The following is a 15,170-nucleotide window of genomic DNA, read 5'->3' as shown; positions in this document are numbered from 1 at the left end:
AGAAGATGAATTAAGTGGATCCAACATACACCTAATAGGAGTTCCAGAAGAGAGATAAGAGGAAAAGACAAAGAAGTAATACCTGAAAGAAAATGGCTGAAAATTTTCCAGAATTGAAGGAAGACTTAAGTATTCTGATCAAAAGCATACCCTAAATGTCAAGTGGGAAAAACAAAAATAAAAGTTACTTGTAAACACATTGTAGTGAAATTTTAGGACATCAAAGACAAAGAAAAAAAAACAGAAAATTATCAGAAAGTAAAGAAAAATGCCAATAAAGAATAACAATTCTTAATGGCAACAAGAGATAATAGAAAATAATTAAATTACAACTTTAAAATACTAAAAAAAAGAATTGTCAAGCTAGCATTCCATACATAAAGTATCACTTAAGATAGGAGGAAAAATAAAGACATTCTCACATACATGAAGATTAATAAGATTTATAATCTCATTGAATAGACTAAAGAACAAATTTCAGCAAGAAGAAAAGTGAACCCAGACAGGAGTGAGATGCAAGAAATAAAAGCAAACAGAACAACAGGTAAAGTACATTAAGAAATATAATTAATAACTAAAAGAAATTTTTAGGAACTGGATTTTCAGTAATAAAAAGTGATACATCATAATTTACGTGACACAAGTAATTTAAAGAATAAACACAGAACTATGGTTTTAGACAACTATTCCAAAAAATGATGGGAGGTAGAATGTCAGTGTATAATTAAAGCATTCTGAGGCATTTTTCTCCCATGAGAGAAAGAAATATTTAATATCTTCAAGTTTTGTAAGAAAGAATATATAGTTGAAATGTATGACAAGAACATAAGGGCACTTGCGAAAGAATAGAAATATGATCTATAGCTTTTAAACCAGTAGAAGAAAAGGAAAAATAGGGAGAAAATAAAAACTTCATCAATCTAACAGAAAGCAAGAAAGAAGTGGAGGAAAAGGAAAAAAAAGCTACACTAAAGAAAGAAAATAACAAAATAAGATACCCATAGGGATTAAGTCCAAACACATTATTTATCAAATGCAAAGTAATTAAACTTTAGCAAATTCAAATAGACTATCAGATTAGATTTTAAAAATCCAGCTCTCAGCCGCTCACAAGAGACATTAACAAAACAAAATGACCGGAAAATCTGAAACAAATGGATATTGAAAATAAGACATCTAGTCAAACACTAAACAAAAGTTAGCTGTTGTCAAGATAGTAGTATCAGGCAAATAAAAATTCAAGGGGAGATGATACTGCTATAGGAAAATATTAACTTTGAATCAGGACATCTGATCTGGTGATCACATGTTGGATGACCCCTGCTCTAGATCCTGAAATCCTATCACAAGGAATTCGAACCAGTGCTCAAGCCCCCAAATTGCAGAAAGACTTGGCTGGGGTCTGGGCTGTTCACCACTGCATTGGCACTGTGTGTACACACGCTGCAGCGCCCAGTGCCTGGCATGGACCAGGAGTTCAGTAACACTAAAAACAAATGGACACTGAACTGTAAAGGCAGCAGAGGAACCCCACTTCTTTTTCTGTACCCTCAGAGGTAAAACGTGGTGCAGGACTCACCTCCTCCAGCTCTGAACGGATTTACCCCCCTCCATCCTCTCTCCTCTCCCACCCCAATGTGTTCCCAATACTGTCTATTTTGTTGGTGCAGCTATGCAGAGGAAAATTCCACGAAAAAAATATCTGAGGTTGAGGATCTTGGAGCAGAACACAGGAGCTGTGCCTCTGGAGCCCACTCCTGGGGTGAATGAAAGGGGAGGGGAGGTAGGGGAAGAAGGATTGGAACAATACAGGCATTTTCAGACAGATCTCCTATATTCTAACATGTTCCCTTTGACCTTGTAACATTCTTCATGGTTTTGAGTAAAAGAATCTCTAATAATAACTTCATTCTCTGGGGAGAGGAGGGAGTCAGAGTTGTGTGGAATTTTCAGAAAGAATTTTATATCAAATTCTAAAACTGAGAAAATAATATAAACACATTCAACTAAGCCTATAAGCTCCCCTGTACTGACAGGCAGCTTTGAATGAGTTCTGATGGCAGGTGGCTTTTTGCAAATTACTAAATGAAGATCAATCATTGCAACTTCCTATTTCTCAGGTAAGACCTTCTTTTTGCTACGATGTTTTTCACTCTAAAATAGCGGGGGAATAAAAATGCACGATCCCTGGTCAGTCCTGGTCCACCACCTTCCTGAGAATCATCTCGAGAGGTTAAGATTCTCTCCGGCAGTAACTGAAGAAGAGTTACAGTCGGCAATGGCGGAGTGCTCATAATCAATCTTTATTTGTCCTTTTCTTCAAGGAACACCTCAATACTTAGCAAGGGAGACTTTTTAGCGAGGCTGAGGAAATTTCTGCGCGTATGTGACAATGACAGAGACAAAGAAACAGATTCATCCAAAGCAGAGTTAATAGCTAAATAACAGACATAAAAAAAGTGGTATCTACACATGGGAATCCATTGCCTGTCACAATATAGTTCTGATATTTAATTATCTGTCGTCCAGAACAGGGGAGCAGTTGCTGCAGCTTGTGGTCTTTATTCATTTCACCCGACGGGGTTGGAGGTCGATTGCATACACAAGAGTGGTTTTCAAATGCAGGTGTGTTAGGGGGGAAACAGAGGTAAGAACAGAGGAAGCTGAGAAATAACTATTCCATTGGTTTGCATATTTATGACTTTTTCTATTGATACGGCTGGAAGGAAGCAACTTGGATTTTTCTGTTCCTTTGTATTGTAAGACAGGATCTAAAAGTTCATAAAACATATGTGTTTCATTATGGAATGCTTACCACGTAAACCTTATCAAGCCACCACGCAGAGTAGGAAGTGGAACATTGAAAAAGCCTCCTCAAATCCCTCCCCCCGAGAACACCATCCTGATTTCTGTGACAATTCTTTCCTTGCGTTTCTTTATAGTTCTGCCAATTTCTTAAACCCCGAAGAGTTCAATTTTGCTTGATTTTGGACTTTACAAATAATCTTACAGTGAATACATTTGTGTCTTGTTCTCACTCAATCTAAAGTTTATTAGATTTATCCATGTAGTTGTACATAGATGTAGGTCATGTATTTTCATTGTTATATACGTATACCACCATGTGACGATACCAAAACCGTATTCACCTGTTCCACTGGTGATGGACATTTAACAGTTTTCAGTTTGGGGTTATTTAGACTAAGGCTGAACGTTCTTAAATGTGTCCTGGTGCACACATATAGAAACTTCTTTTGGACAGATGTTCAAGAATGTTCAGCCTAGGAGCAGAATTGGTAAGTCACGGACTACTTGCTTCTGTCTGTGTGTGTGTGTGTGTGTGTGTGTGTGTGTGTGTGTGTGTGTGTGTGTGTGATTGTGTGTGTGTGTGTGCGCGCGCACGCGTGCATGTGTGTTAGGAACACATGAGATCTACCGTTTTAAATTTTTACGTGCATAATACAGTATTGTTAACTACAGGCACAATGTTGTACAGCCGATCTTCATCTCATATAAATGAAACTTCATACCCGTTAAACAGAAACTCCTCATTTCTCCCTCCCCCCAGCCCCTGGCAACCACCAGACCAGTCTCTGTTTCTATGAATTATTTTACAACATTATTAACAACAGCCAAATATGGAAACTAAATGTCCATCAATGGATGGATGCATAAAGAAAATGCAATATACACCTATGATAGAATATTATTCAACTTTTTTTTCAGTTTTTCTATAATCTATTTTATTATCATCCGAAGATTACATATGCAGTTAAGAAAATGAACCAAACATGCAGTCGGCCGTTCTCTGGGTTCTGACTCCTCACAGCTGTGATATTAGGAGAACCAGAATGTGGAGGTCAGTACTTTAATGTCAGCAGTCTGCGCCCTCCCTCTCCATCTGTACCCACCTATTTCATTCAGCATCTTGACAGTTTGCACAAGAAAACTGTCCTAAGAATATTATTCAACTTTAAAAAATAAGGAAATCCCGTCACATGTGACAATGTGGATAAAACTGGAGGACATTATGCTTAGTGAAATGAGCCTGTCACAGAAGGACAAACACTACATGATTCCACTTACATGAGGAGAGACTGCTTCTTTAACTTTGCTCATTACTGTCAAACTATGTCCCAAAGTGCTTATACCAGTTATCATCTCACCAGCTGTGTATGAGAGTTCCAACGTATGAATGCCTGGGAAATTGGTAAATAGCGTTTTCTTGTTCAAATTGAAAGGTATATAGCAGACCATGAAGTGGAGAAATACAGACAATGCTTGTGCTCTGGTGTGTTGGAAACCTATGGACTTTAAAACCACACGTGATTAAATCCCCCACTTACTGTGTGACCTTACCTAATTTGCTTAACCTTTCAATCTTCCTTTATGTAAGATGGGAGTAATGTCCATCTCAGGGCTGTTTGAAGGACTAGAGAAATATATTTACGGTGCCTAACATGGTACCAACATAAATTAGGGATAAAATGACTGATAGCTATCCGTATCATTCTCTGTCTCACTCATTTCCAAAACCAGAGTTGAAGAATCAAAGATCCATTTTCTCTGAGGCAGTTACAAGGGCAGAGAGGTACACTTTGCAGATTGTTTGCTGGTATTATATAACATGCTTGTTTTGTGGTACTTGAGCAGAGAAATGTGTCTTGAATAAGTAAGAAGAGAAAAACATAAAACCTCTTTTAGGACCTTTAGAACTCCCAACTCAAATATCAAATCAAGTGCAGCAAAAGGCATCTCTTACGAAACATTTAAAAGGAAAGACCAGAAAGTAACTAAAAACAACTGTGTTCAAGCCAAGCTAAAATGGAAAAAGTAAATATTCCACCAGATTTTAATGTCACCATTTTCATTCACTCACCGGGATCTGCTCATTCAGAAGCAGGTGTGCTGCTATGGAAACCATTCTACATATTCCCTTAGAGTCATTCATTCACCTGAGGTCTACTGCAAGAGTTGACAACTGACTCTATGATTTAAAAGTCATTTTAAAAGTCACTAACCTCCTTTCATTCTGAGTTATTGTGCCATTTTCCAGCTTTTTAACTGTGGTCGCCAGCACTTTATTTGCGTCATTGGCGAAGTCTAAGTCTCGGACCTCAGACAGCGGGACAGACACAATGGCAAAAGCTTCTTTATCTTCTTTTGTTTGGCAAGTTCCGATCTGCAATGTGTTTTTCCACTGAGATTAGTTGTTTTACTAAATAACTATGCAATATTCTTCAACTACTAACACATCTTAGTACTGTTTAAGAGATACAAAACAGGAGTAGAGAATCCAAACACAGTAATTCCTACATGCATCGTCCACTATGAAAGGCCGTAGGGACACAGATTTCCCGTGCCCATTTCCTGCCTTGTTTTCAAAGCCCGCCTAGAAATGTATCCCTTTCACACATGTTCTTTGCTTCAGTTTCAACAGAGGAGAGGAAATGCCCTCCTAGAATCTTCTTCCCTTTCTATATGCTACTCCCACTCTTTTGGTATCTCTGCTACATCTTCCTGAATCACAGCCCGGCTGCAGTCTAGCCTCTAAGTTCAGCTGCCTAAAGCAACCGGTAGGCACGAGTGCCTGATGAAATTAATTGCAATAATCTCTAATACTGGTGAAGCTCAATTGTAAGAACATGTCAGTCACCCCCTAATCCTATTCACACAACATCTGGCTGAAAAGTAAACCACTCTCGGCAGCATTTACCTTCAACATAACAGGTCTCTCTTCATCTGTGTCTATGGGGATGCTAGTACTGGTTACCCACGTGTTTGTACATAAATGTCTTAACCGAACGTATGAATTCCTAAAAGAAAAATAGTATTAAAAACACAGATTATAAAAAATTAGCACACTTACATATCAACATATTTACCAGTTTCATACATGATATGAATATAAATATATTTTTAGACTTAGTAACTGACTCAAGTGTAGATCAGTCTGGTTTAAAGGGAATATCTGAACTACAGGCTATTTCAAAGCATGCAGTATTATTACATAAACCAGTGGTTCTCAGAATCTGGTCCCTGGACCAGCAACATCAGCATCACCTAAGAACTAGTTAGAAATGCAAATTCTGAGGCTTCATCCCAGTCCACTGAATCAGAAGCTCTGAGGGTGAGATCCAACAGGATTTTACCAGCCTTTCCAGGCAATTCTGATGCATACTAGAGTAAGAAGCACTGACTGTGTAACCATCTGAGTTAAAACTGCTGTCTGATTGTAGTCCCTTTTGTGGTTTAATCATCTGCACGTAAAAGTACATAGTGCAGTCGATCCTCATTAATCGCAGATTCCATGCCTGTGAATTTGCCTACTCACAAAAATGTATCCGTAACCCCAAAATCAATACTTGGGTCACTCTGGAAGTCATTCTCAGACATACACGGAGTGGAAAACAATTTGATTCCCTGCCACTCACATTCCCAGTGAGGCTAAACAACACGATGCTCTTCCTTCTTGTTTCTGCTCTCATACTGTCAACAAGTGTCTTTCTGTGGTCTGTTTGGCGCCATGTTTTTCACTATCTGTTGTTAGTGAATTCATTGTTTAAAACAGTCCTAAGCACAGTGCTGAAGTGCTGTCTTGTGTTCCTATACAGCAAGACTGTGATGTGCATTACGGAGAAAATAACTCATATAAGAGATGCTTCATTCAGGCATGAGTTATAGTGATGATGGCCGTGAATTCAATGCTAATGAAACAATATATATTAAATAAGGTGTCTTTAAACAAAAACACATATCAAATAAGGTTGAGTATTGATTGATTGACAAAAATATTGTGCCCAGAGGCTTGCAGGAACCTAACTCTGCATTTCCCTCAGAAGCAATGGGTCAGTATTTGCTAATTCATGTTCCAGAAATAATAAGAATCAACTATATGTGAACTGAGAGAGAGTGCATAAGAAAGGACAGCTAGAGCTTCACCCAGCTCAAATATTATCATTTTTGGTGAATCTATTATCATTATTTCTTTAACAAAATGGATAAAGTATCTATTAAAAGAAAACCACTGAGGTAAGTTCTCTGCCTTCAAGTTGCTGAAAGTTCAGTAGGAAAGATAAGATAAATAAATCATATAACATGAGGCAGAAAGCATTAAGGCCAATAAGAGAAAATCAAATAAAATGCCAAGGACTTCAGGGAAAGAGATTCATTCTCAAACATCATGATTCTTTTCATTCATAAAAGTAGATAAAATAGAGACTGAGTTAATGCACTGAATAAAATGTCTTACAAGCAATTTTTGTTAGCAGTAGCTAGAGAATGGGTAACTGACCATTTTGGTGAATGCAGTGGTAGTCCCACACCTGGTCCCTCTCGTGGTGTTTCTAAAAGAGACCCCCGCAAAGATCCACCTTGTGGACTATCAGGTAAAATAAAAGAACATATTCTAGAGGAAATAATACCCACAGGACTAAAAAAAATGCCGCCAGAAAGTATAGAGTCTGCTCTTCCAGGGGAAAGCACTGTGAAACACGGTATGTTTGTAATAAATGTTCTGTTGCCCTGCACAGAGGTGCCTGCTATACCGCTATCACACTTGGAACGAAATATTAGAATGCTTTAGCAAGACGTGAACAAAGTTTCAAATAAATTAAGTGCAAAAAAAGAAACAGAGATTGTTTCAAAAATCTAAAACAGCAAAGGTCCAATCCTTGTCCAAATAATCAGCAAAGGTCCAATCCTGAAATACCTCTGTATTACCACTTATCTTCTGCATGGAATTATACAGGAGATGTCACTTGGACTCAGTTATCTTCCTCATTGTATTGATATTTTAAGCATCTGGAAAGTGAGGCCATAGCTTATTCAGCTCTGTGTCGTTCCCCCTATTCTTACTCCTGGACCTTCTATAGCTGCTTATGGAGTCAACCTAGATGGCTGGGTTCTAAAGAGACTACATTTGAGCATAATAACCTGCAATTTCTAAGAATTTTGGAAATGAGTAACTCTTTAGGACCCACGCCACATAAATCCATTGTTAAAATCTTGATATAATCTGAATGTCTAAAAGATGAAGGCACGGTAGCACAGTGGTTAAGAGTACAGATTTTGAGTTCACAGAATCCAGGATCAAATTCCACTTCATGAGCTTGACAAGGATCAATCGACCTAATCACACTGAGCCAGTGGTTCCCCAACTTGGCTACATGTTAGAATCACCTGGAAAGCTTTTACAACCCTATTATTGCCCAAGCTGCACCGCACACCATTTAAATCAGGACGTCTGGGAGTAAGAGGAGGCATCAGTACTTTTTAAAGATCCCCAGATATTCCAACGCGCACCAAAGACTGGGAACCACCGCTCCAAGCCCTTGATACTTAAAAGTCTAGTCCACAAACCAGGAGGATCAGCACTATCTGAGGGTCTGTTAGCAATGCAGACTTCAGACCCCACCAAGCAGATCAGAATCTGAGCTGCCATCAGATCCCCAGGGGGTTCAGTACACATTAAAGTGTGAGAAGCACTGATTACAGAGTGTAAAGTTTGAGAAGTATTTGACCCCGCATTGGAATCACCTGGGTACTGATTTTTAAAAATAAAGCCTGCATCCTGCCCCCAAGACTCTGATTTCACTGGTCTTGGTGTGGCCAGAGCATGGAGAGGGCGCAATGCTGCCCAGGTGATTCCAGTTTAGAGCCAACTTGAAAAGCACTGCTCTAAGTCCTTAGTTCCTGATCTGTAAGAGTTGCTGCCAGCATTAAATAAGACATTTATAAAGAAGCTGACACAGTGCTTAGCACACAGCCAGCGCTCCAGAGTTATAATAGTAGTCATTACTAAGTGTTCATTAGTGTTCGCTTTAAAACAATTAATGACAAATGAATCTATGTTAATACAAAATTCTGTTCGATACTGAGAAGGGCTTCAGCAGTTCTGAAACAGGAATAGATGAAACCTTCCATATAAAGTGAGGCTCAGGGGCTTGTCTTGGGTCTAGTCACATTAGAGTAAGATCTTTCTATCATTTCCCTAAGCAAACTTTCTTGGTTAGAGTTCAAGAAGGACTCTATTCTTGCTGAGTTAAAATCGAAAATGCATAGTCAGAGTAAGGATTTATTAAGATGCAATACTCAGAAGAGAAGGTCAAAGACCTGCATCAGGCCAAACCTTCAGAGGGTATTTCTTTACAGGCTTCTATTGGTACAAGAGAGTGAGAGATGGCTCATATAAGGCCAAGATTCAGGCTACATTTCTCCCATCCAAGTAAAAACCAGGTCCGACTCTGCTTAGCTTCCAAGATCAGACAAGACTGGGCACATTCAGGGTGGTATGGCCGTGGACTGAGCTACATTTCTCATGAATGAGAACAGCCAGGAAACAGCCAAGGAAGTCCAAGGAGCAGTGTTTCTTGGCAGTGTTAGTACAGCAACTTTTTACCTGCCCTGAAAGTAACCTACACAATAATGTCTGCATTTTGAGCAGGTACCTTCGGCCTAACCACTGCCATCTGCCCAAGGCTGAGACAATCATGCTGTACCAAGGACAATTTAGAACCATTTCACTAGACCTGAATATATGGGCAAAACCCCTCTATGCATCTAGAGATCACATCAGAGTGCTATTGCTGGAAAGTAGACAGCTCTAGGCAAAACAAAAAAATCTTAATTAAAATAATCAAATCGAAGTGAAAGAATGTAAAATACTCTCTTACCTTAAGTTCTGACTCCCTCATTAACAATCTCCTTTCCCCTGCCTCACTGGGGGCCAACTGGTCTCTTAGCTGGTCCTTCAGCACACCTAGTAAACCTCAAGATTCTTCCACTTTGTGTTCCTGCTGCTTGAAACACTTCTCCCATATGGAGAGGATCTGACCCTTCAAATCATTCAGATCTTTTCTCGGATGTCCTAAATCAAGAGGTCTCATAATAGAACTCCCCATACTCTTCAATTTTTCTTCAAAACGTTCTTATTACCTGACCTTATATTTTATGTTTATTTGTTTATTGCCTCCCACTCCCATCTGAATTTAAGTTCATAACCAGTTTGCTCATGGTTTTCTTCCCAATGCCAAGGGCAATGCCTGGAATGGAATTGATGCTCAATAAAGGTTTGTTGACGGAAGGACTTCCCCGGTGGTCCAGTGCTTAAGAATCCACCTTCCAATGCAGGGGACGCGGGTTTGATCCCTGGTCGGGGAACTAAGATCCCACATGCGGTGAGGCAACTAAGCCCACATGCCACAACTACTGAGCCCACGCTCTGCAGCCCCTGCCACAACTAGAGAGAAGCCCGCATGCCACAAGGAGCAGCCCGCGCACTCTGGAGCCCGCACCACAACTAGAGAGAAGCCCGTGGGCCGCAACAAGGAGCCCTGTGCACCACAACAAGGAGCCCGTGCACCACAACAAGGAGCCCGTGCACCACAACAAAAGATCCCACATGCCACAGCAAAGATCCGGAGTGCTGCAGCTAAGAACCAACACAGCCAAATAAATAAAATAATTCTTTTTAAAAAGATTTGTTGACTGAATGACTAAATAAATGAACAAGTGGATGATGAGTGAATGAAATTTTTAATTTGACATAATAAAAATAAATGCCATGACTATTAATGGAAATGCTTCTAGATCATTTTTTATTTTAGTAGCCACAGGCCATATAAGTAATAAGAATAAATGATTCTTATGAATTTTTCAGAATTTCTTTTCTCCTGCACATTTGAATTATTTTTAAGAATAAAACAAACTATGTTAATCTACTCACAAAAGAGGAATGATTTTTTTTAACTCTTGTTCTTCACTTATGCTTGCTCTCTTTATATCACAAAAATTATACTAAGATTATGATTTTTATTCCTTACCTGCCAGTAAAATTATTCAGAGAAACACTATTGTTTAACCGTATTTTTTTTTACCTTGGGACCAGGCAGTCCGCTCTCTGAAGAGTTGTGGCATCCAGTTCAAAAAGGGATGCAATGTCATTTCCATGTGGGACTGAGACCAAAGTGTACATGATCTTCTCCTCTGCCTGGCGTTTCTTCTTTGCAGTTGGAAGATCTCCATCTCTCTGTTGAGGAAGTACAAGGCTTTTTACTTTTATATGTTTCTTACTAAACTCTCCAATTAATTGGAAGATAAGTTTTAAATTTGCATTTATTTCTTCATTGGATTATAGTGATGTCCAGTTCACATCATCCAGAAAGAGCAGATCGGGCCTGAGAGCCTTTCAGGTAATTATTATTAACAGTGATAAGTCCCACATTCCAGAGGGGTGATTTGACCTGGGCAAATTATCAAGGCACTACCAGTCACAATAGTTTTGATCCCTTCCCTGGTATTAAACCTATTATCACAGTAGTAATTTTGACCATTCCACATTTAAAACAAACACAGAGAAGAAGTAGTGTGTTGAATCATCTAGAGTTCATAAATTAAAGAGTAAGCATGGAAGTGTTTCAGAGTTCCTGCCTAACTCCCAAAAATCATTGGGATATTAACTTGGAGGGAGGAGGAATCAACAGCAACATTCCCATTCAGTTCATCAGCTCATTCCATCAGATCCCAGAACATAGTATAATGGCATATAAAGTGAAATCAAATGGAATAGAAGCCTTCAGATGATGTGAAACTCAGTCAATATTTCTAGCACACTCCTACCATTTGAAGCAAAAAACAACACAAGACTGATGATTATGTATTTTCACTCGAACTTCCCCAAGTTCCAGCGTCCCATGGAAGAATCTGATGTATAAGAAAACCAAAACATGATACAGCAAATGTAATATAAGCTTGGTAGTAAAGTACATAAATATAATTACTTATATATAATTATTAAATCAAATGAAATTTGAAAATGAGAGAGAAAAACTGTCATTGTACCATCACAGGTAGTTGAAAGAAAATAGGTGGGAAGGGATGCTCAAAGGCAAATGAAAGCCATCTGTATCCAAAGACAAGCATTTCTTTAAAGGCTGCCATGACAATGAAATCCTACATCCGCTCATTCCAAAACATTCACTTGAAGCTCCATCCCAAGACTGTGAAAGTCATTTTCCTTGGATCAGTAAACCCTTGCAGTTTCATGCTGGTGTCTTCTGTAAATGGTGCACAAACGGGTAGCACCAGTTAACTGTGAATGGGCAGAGGAAGTGCCAGTGTTCTTAAGAAGGAACAGGATTGCTATCTGCTAAATCTCACGTAGGCTAGGAGTATCTGGTAGCTCTTGTCATCTCTGATTTATATGTTTTCTGCAGAGATCTAAGTTCAGACTTATATGAAGACAGGGGTCTGGAAAACTCTCCCCAGGTGGTTTAACCCCCATAACAGTTGTTTCTTACCAGCAAATGTGAACTGTGTTCATTCATCAGAAAAAGGTATTCTTAACGTACTATACACTAGAAGTGAGTATAGGGAAATAGGAGAGAAGGAAACGCAAAAGCAGTAAGCAAACCCCACTTCTGAATTGATACAAAAGTTCTCACAATAGCAAACCCGTTCCCTTGACTGTTCTCACTAATCTTACCACAAAAATTTAAGAGAGAGGAAGATGAGATTATTTCCTTTAAATAAAGACATGAGTGCAGTTACCTACAGGAGATGAAGGATGAGGGAAGGAGCAAAGGAAAGAGGATGGAGAGGGGGAAGGACCAGAGTAGAAAAAAGGGGGAGTGAAGAAGAGGGAGAGAGGAAGGAGGGAGAGGAGGTGGAGAGGAGGGAATAAAAAGGGAAAAAGGAGGGGGGAAGAGGAAGGCAAGGGGAGCAGTGGGTGCTATAGTGAATGCTCAACCCCATATTCAACTAGTCACGCCTCAGTCCAAATTAACCAAAGCCAGCGGCCTGGTCTGCAGCCCTTAAGCACTGAATTAGTCACTCCTCAAAGAGTAGGCATGAACTCATGGTTAAGAACCTCCTTCCCTGGTGGCGCAGTGGTTAAGAATCCGCCTGCCAATGCAGGGGACACGGGTTCGAGCCCTGGTCCGGGAAGATCCCACATGCCGCGGAGCAACTAAGCCTGTGCGCCACAACTACTGAGCCTGTGCTCTAGAGCCCGCGAGCCACAACTACTGAGCCCGCGTGCCACAACTACTGAAGCCCGCACGCCCAGAGCCCGTGCTCCACAACATGAGAAGCCACCGCAATGAGAAGCCCGCCCACCACAACGAAGAGTAGCCCCCGCTCGCCACAACTGGAGAAAGCCCGTGTGCAGCAACGAAGACCCAATGCAGCCAAAAATAAATAAATAAAATAAATAAATTTATTTTTTTAAAAAAAAGAACCTTCTTTAGGTCTTCTGAAAAAATTCTCATGGGTCAGGAGACCCATTTCACAGTGATTCACAGTGATCTGCGTTGAGGGCATGGAAGTCTGTGAACTAAAGACAACAGTCTTTGAAGGGCCAAAACACCATCACATCCTGAGAGAGGAAAACCTAAATGTCTTTAAATAACCCAATAAGAGTAGTCTGGCCAGACAAATAAGTCAGGAAAGAAGGCTGCCTGGGTAACGTAACAGCTTAGGCTCATGGAATATCAAGCTTGGGAGGGATCTTTATAGATCATCTGTGAGCTAAAAAGACTTCTTCCAAATAAATCTCTGGCAGCAGCTAGTCTAGTGAAATACTATAACTTGTAATTTACTCCTTTGGGTCTTGAAAACATTAGTCTTTAATTATTCCCTACTGAAGTTTAGACAGCCTTTCTACAGTTTTGTTTATTTCCTATATTTCAACTCTCACAGTGGGTTGGGAGAAAGAGTCTAAAGAAAGAGAAATAGCTGGAACGAGAAAGTAGGAATGAGGGAGGGAGAAAGAAAGGGAAATGAGCGTGAACACTAGAAGAAAAATAGCAGTGTACAAGAAAAATATGACACCAAAGGCAATTTCCATGAAAGAAATCATTGATAAACTGGTTTTCATGAAAATGGGTTTCTTCTGCTCTGTGAAAGACACTCTCAAAAGAATGAGAAGATGAACCACAGACTTGGAGAAAACGGTTCCAAAAGACATATTTGATAAAGAACTGGTGTCCAAAATATACAAAGAACTCTTAAAATTCAATAATAATAAAACAAATAATCCAATTTTTAAATGGGCAAAAGACCTGAACAGACACCTCACCAAAGATGACATACAGGTGGTAAATATATACATGAAAAGATGCTCAACATCAAATGTCATTAGGGAATAGCAAATTCTCTAATGAGATATCACTCAAAACAATGAGATACCATATACACCTAGTAGAATGGCCAAAATCCAGAACACTGACAACACCAAATGCTGACGAGGATGTGGAGCAACATGAACTCTCGTTCATTGCTGGCGGGAATGCAAAATGGTACAGCCACTGTGGAAGACAGTTCAGTGGTTTTACACAAAACACATTCCATACCATGTGATTCAGCAATCGTGCTCCTTGTCATTTACCCAAGTGAACTGAAAAGCTATGTCCACACAAAAACTTGCACCGCAGCTTTATTCATAACTACCAAAACTTAGAAGCAACCAAGCAATCTTTCAGTAGGTGAGTAGGTAAATAAACTGTGGGACATCCAAACAATGGAATGCTATTCAGCACTAAAAATAAATGAGCCATCAAGTTATGAGAAGACACAAAGAAACCTTAAATGCATCTTGAAAGAAGCCAATGTGAAAAAGCTACACACTGTGTGATTCCAAATATGATACTTGGAAAAAGCAAAATTATGGACACAATAAAAATATACTGTGAATATACTGCCAGGGATTGGGGGAGGGAGGGATGAATAGGAAAAGAACAGAGGAGTTTAAAGGCAGTGTGACTATTCTGTATGATCCTATAATGGTGGAGACATATCATTATACTTTTGTCAAACTGATAGAATGTACAACACTGAGAGAGAACCCTAATGTAAACTATGAACTTTGGGTGATAACGATGTGTCAAGGCAGGTTTACCAGTGTAACAAATGTACCCCCCTGGTGAGGAATGTTGATAGTAGGCTGTACTTGTGTGCTGGCAGGGGTATGTAGGAACCCTCTGTACCTTCCACTGGATTTTGCTGTGCATCTAAAACTCTCTTTAAAAAGTGTCTATTAAAAAAAAATAGTCTGAGAGAAAATATTTGTAAATTATATATCTGATAAGGGACTTGTATCCAGAATATATAAAGAACACTTAAAACTGAATAGCTAGCTGTAAAGACAAATAACCCAATTAAAAATTGAGAAG

The 15,170-nt window shown here is 39.4% G+C and overlaps 1 protein-coding gene across 3 annotated transcripts in view; it reads right to left on the bottom strand.

Moving 5' to 3' along the window:
- The window catches only part of ITPR2 (inositol 1,4,5-trisphosphate receptor type 2), a 527,231-nt gene that overhangs the window by 372,534 nt on the left and 139,527 nt on the right, over positions 1 to 15,170 (bottom strand). For all 3 annotated transcript variants that reach the window (XM_079936794.1, XM_079936796.1, XM_079936795.1), the window contains 3 exons: positions 10,878 to 11,029; positions 5,717 to 5,816; positions 5,022 to 5,182 (listed from right to left, as the gene is read on the bottom strand). In XM_079936794.1, the coding sequence (XP_079792920.1) occupies positions 5,022 to 5,182; positions 5,717 to 5,816; positions 10,878 to 11,029 (413 nt within the window). The remainder of the gene's footprint in view (positions 1 to 5,021; positions 5,183 to 5,716; positions 5,817 to 10,877; positions 11,030 to 15,170) is intronic.

Source organism: Stenella coeruleoalba (genome assembly GCF_951394435.1).
Source record: "Stenella coeruleoalba genome assembly, chromosome: 11".
Taxonomy (NCBI): domain Eukaryota; kingdom Metazoa; phylum Chordata; class Mammalia; order Artiodactyla; family Delphinidae; genus Stenella; species Stenella coeruleoalba.
The sequence above is the reverse complement of the archived record's forward strand: the minus strand, read 5'-3'. Positions and strand labels throughout refer to the sequence as shown.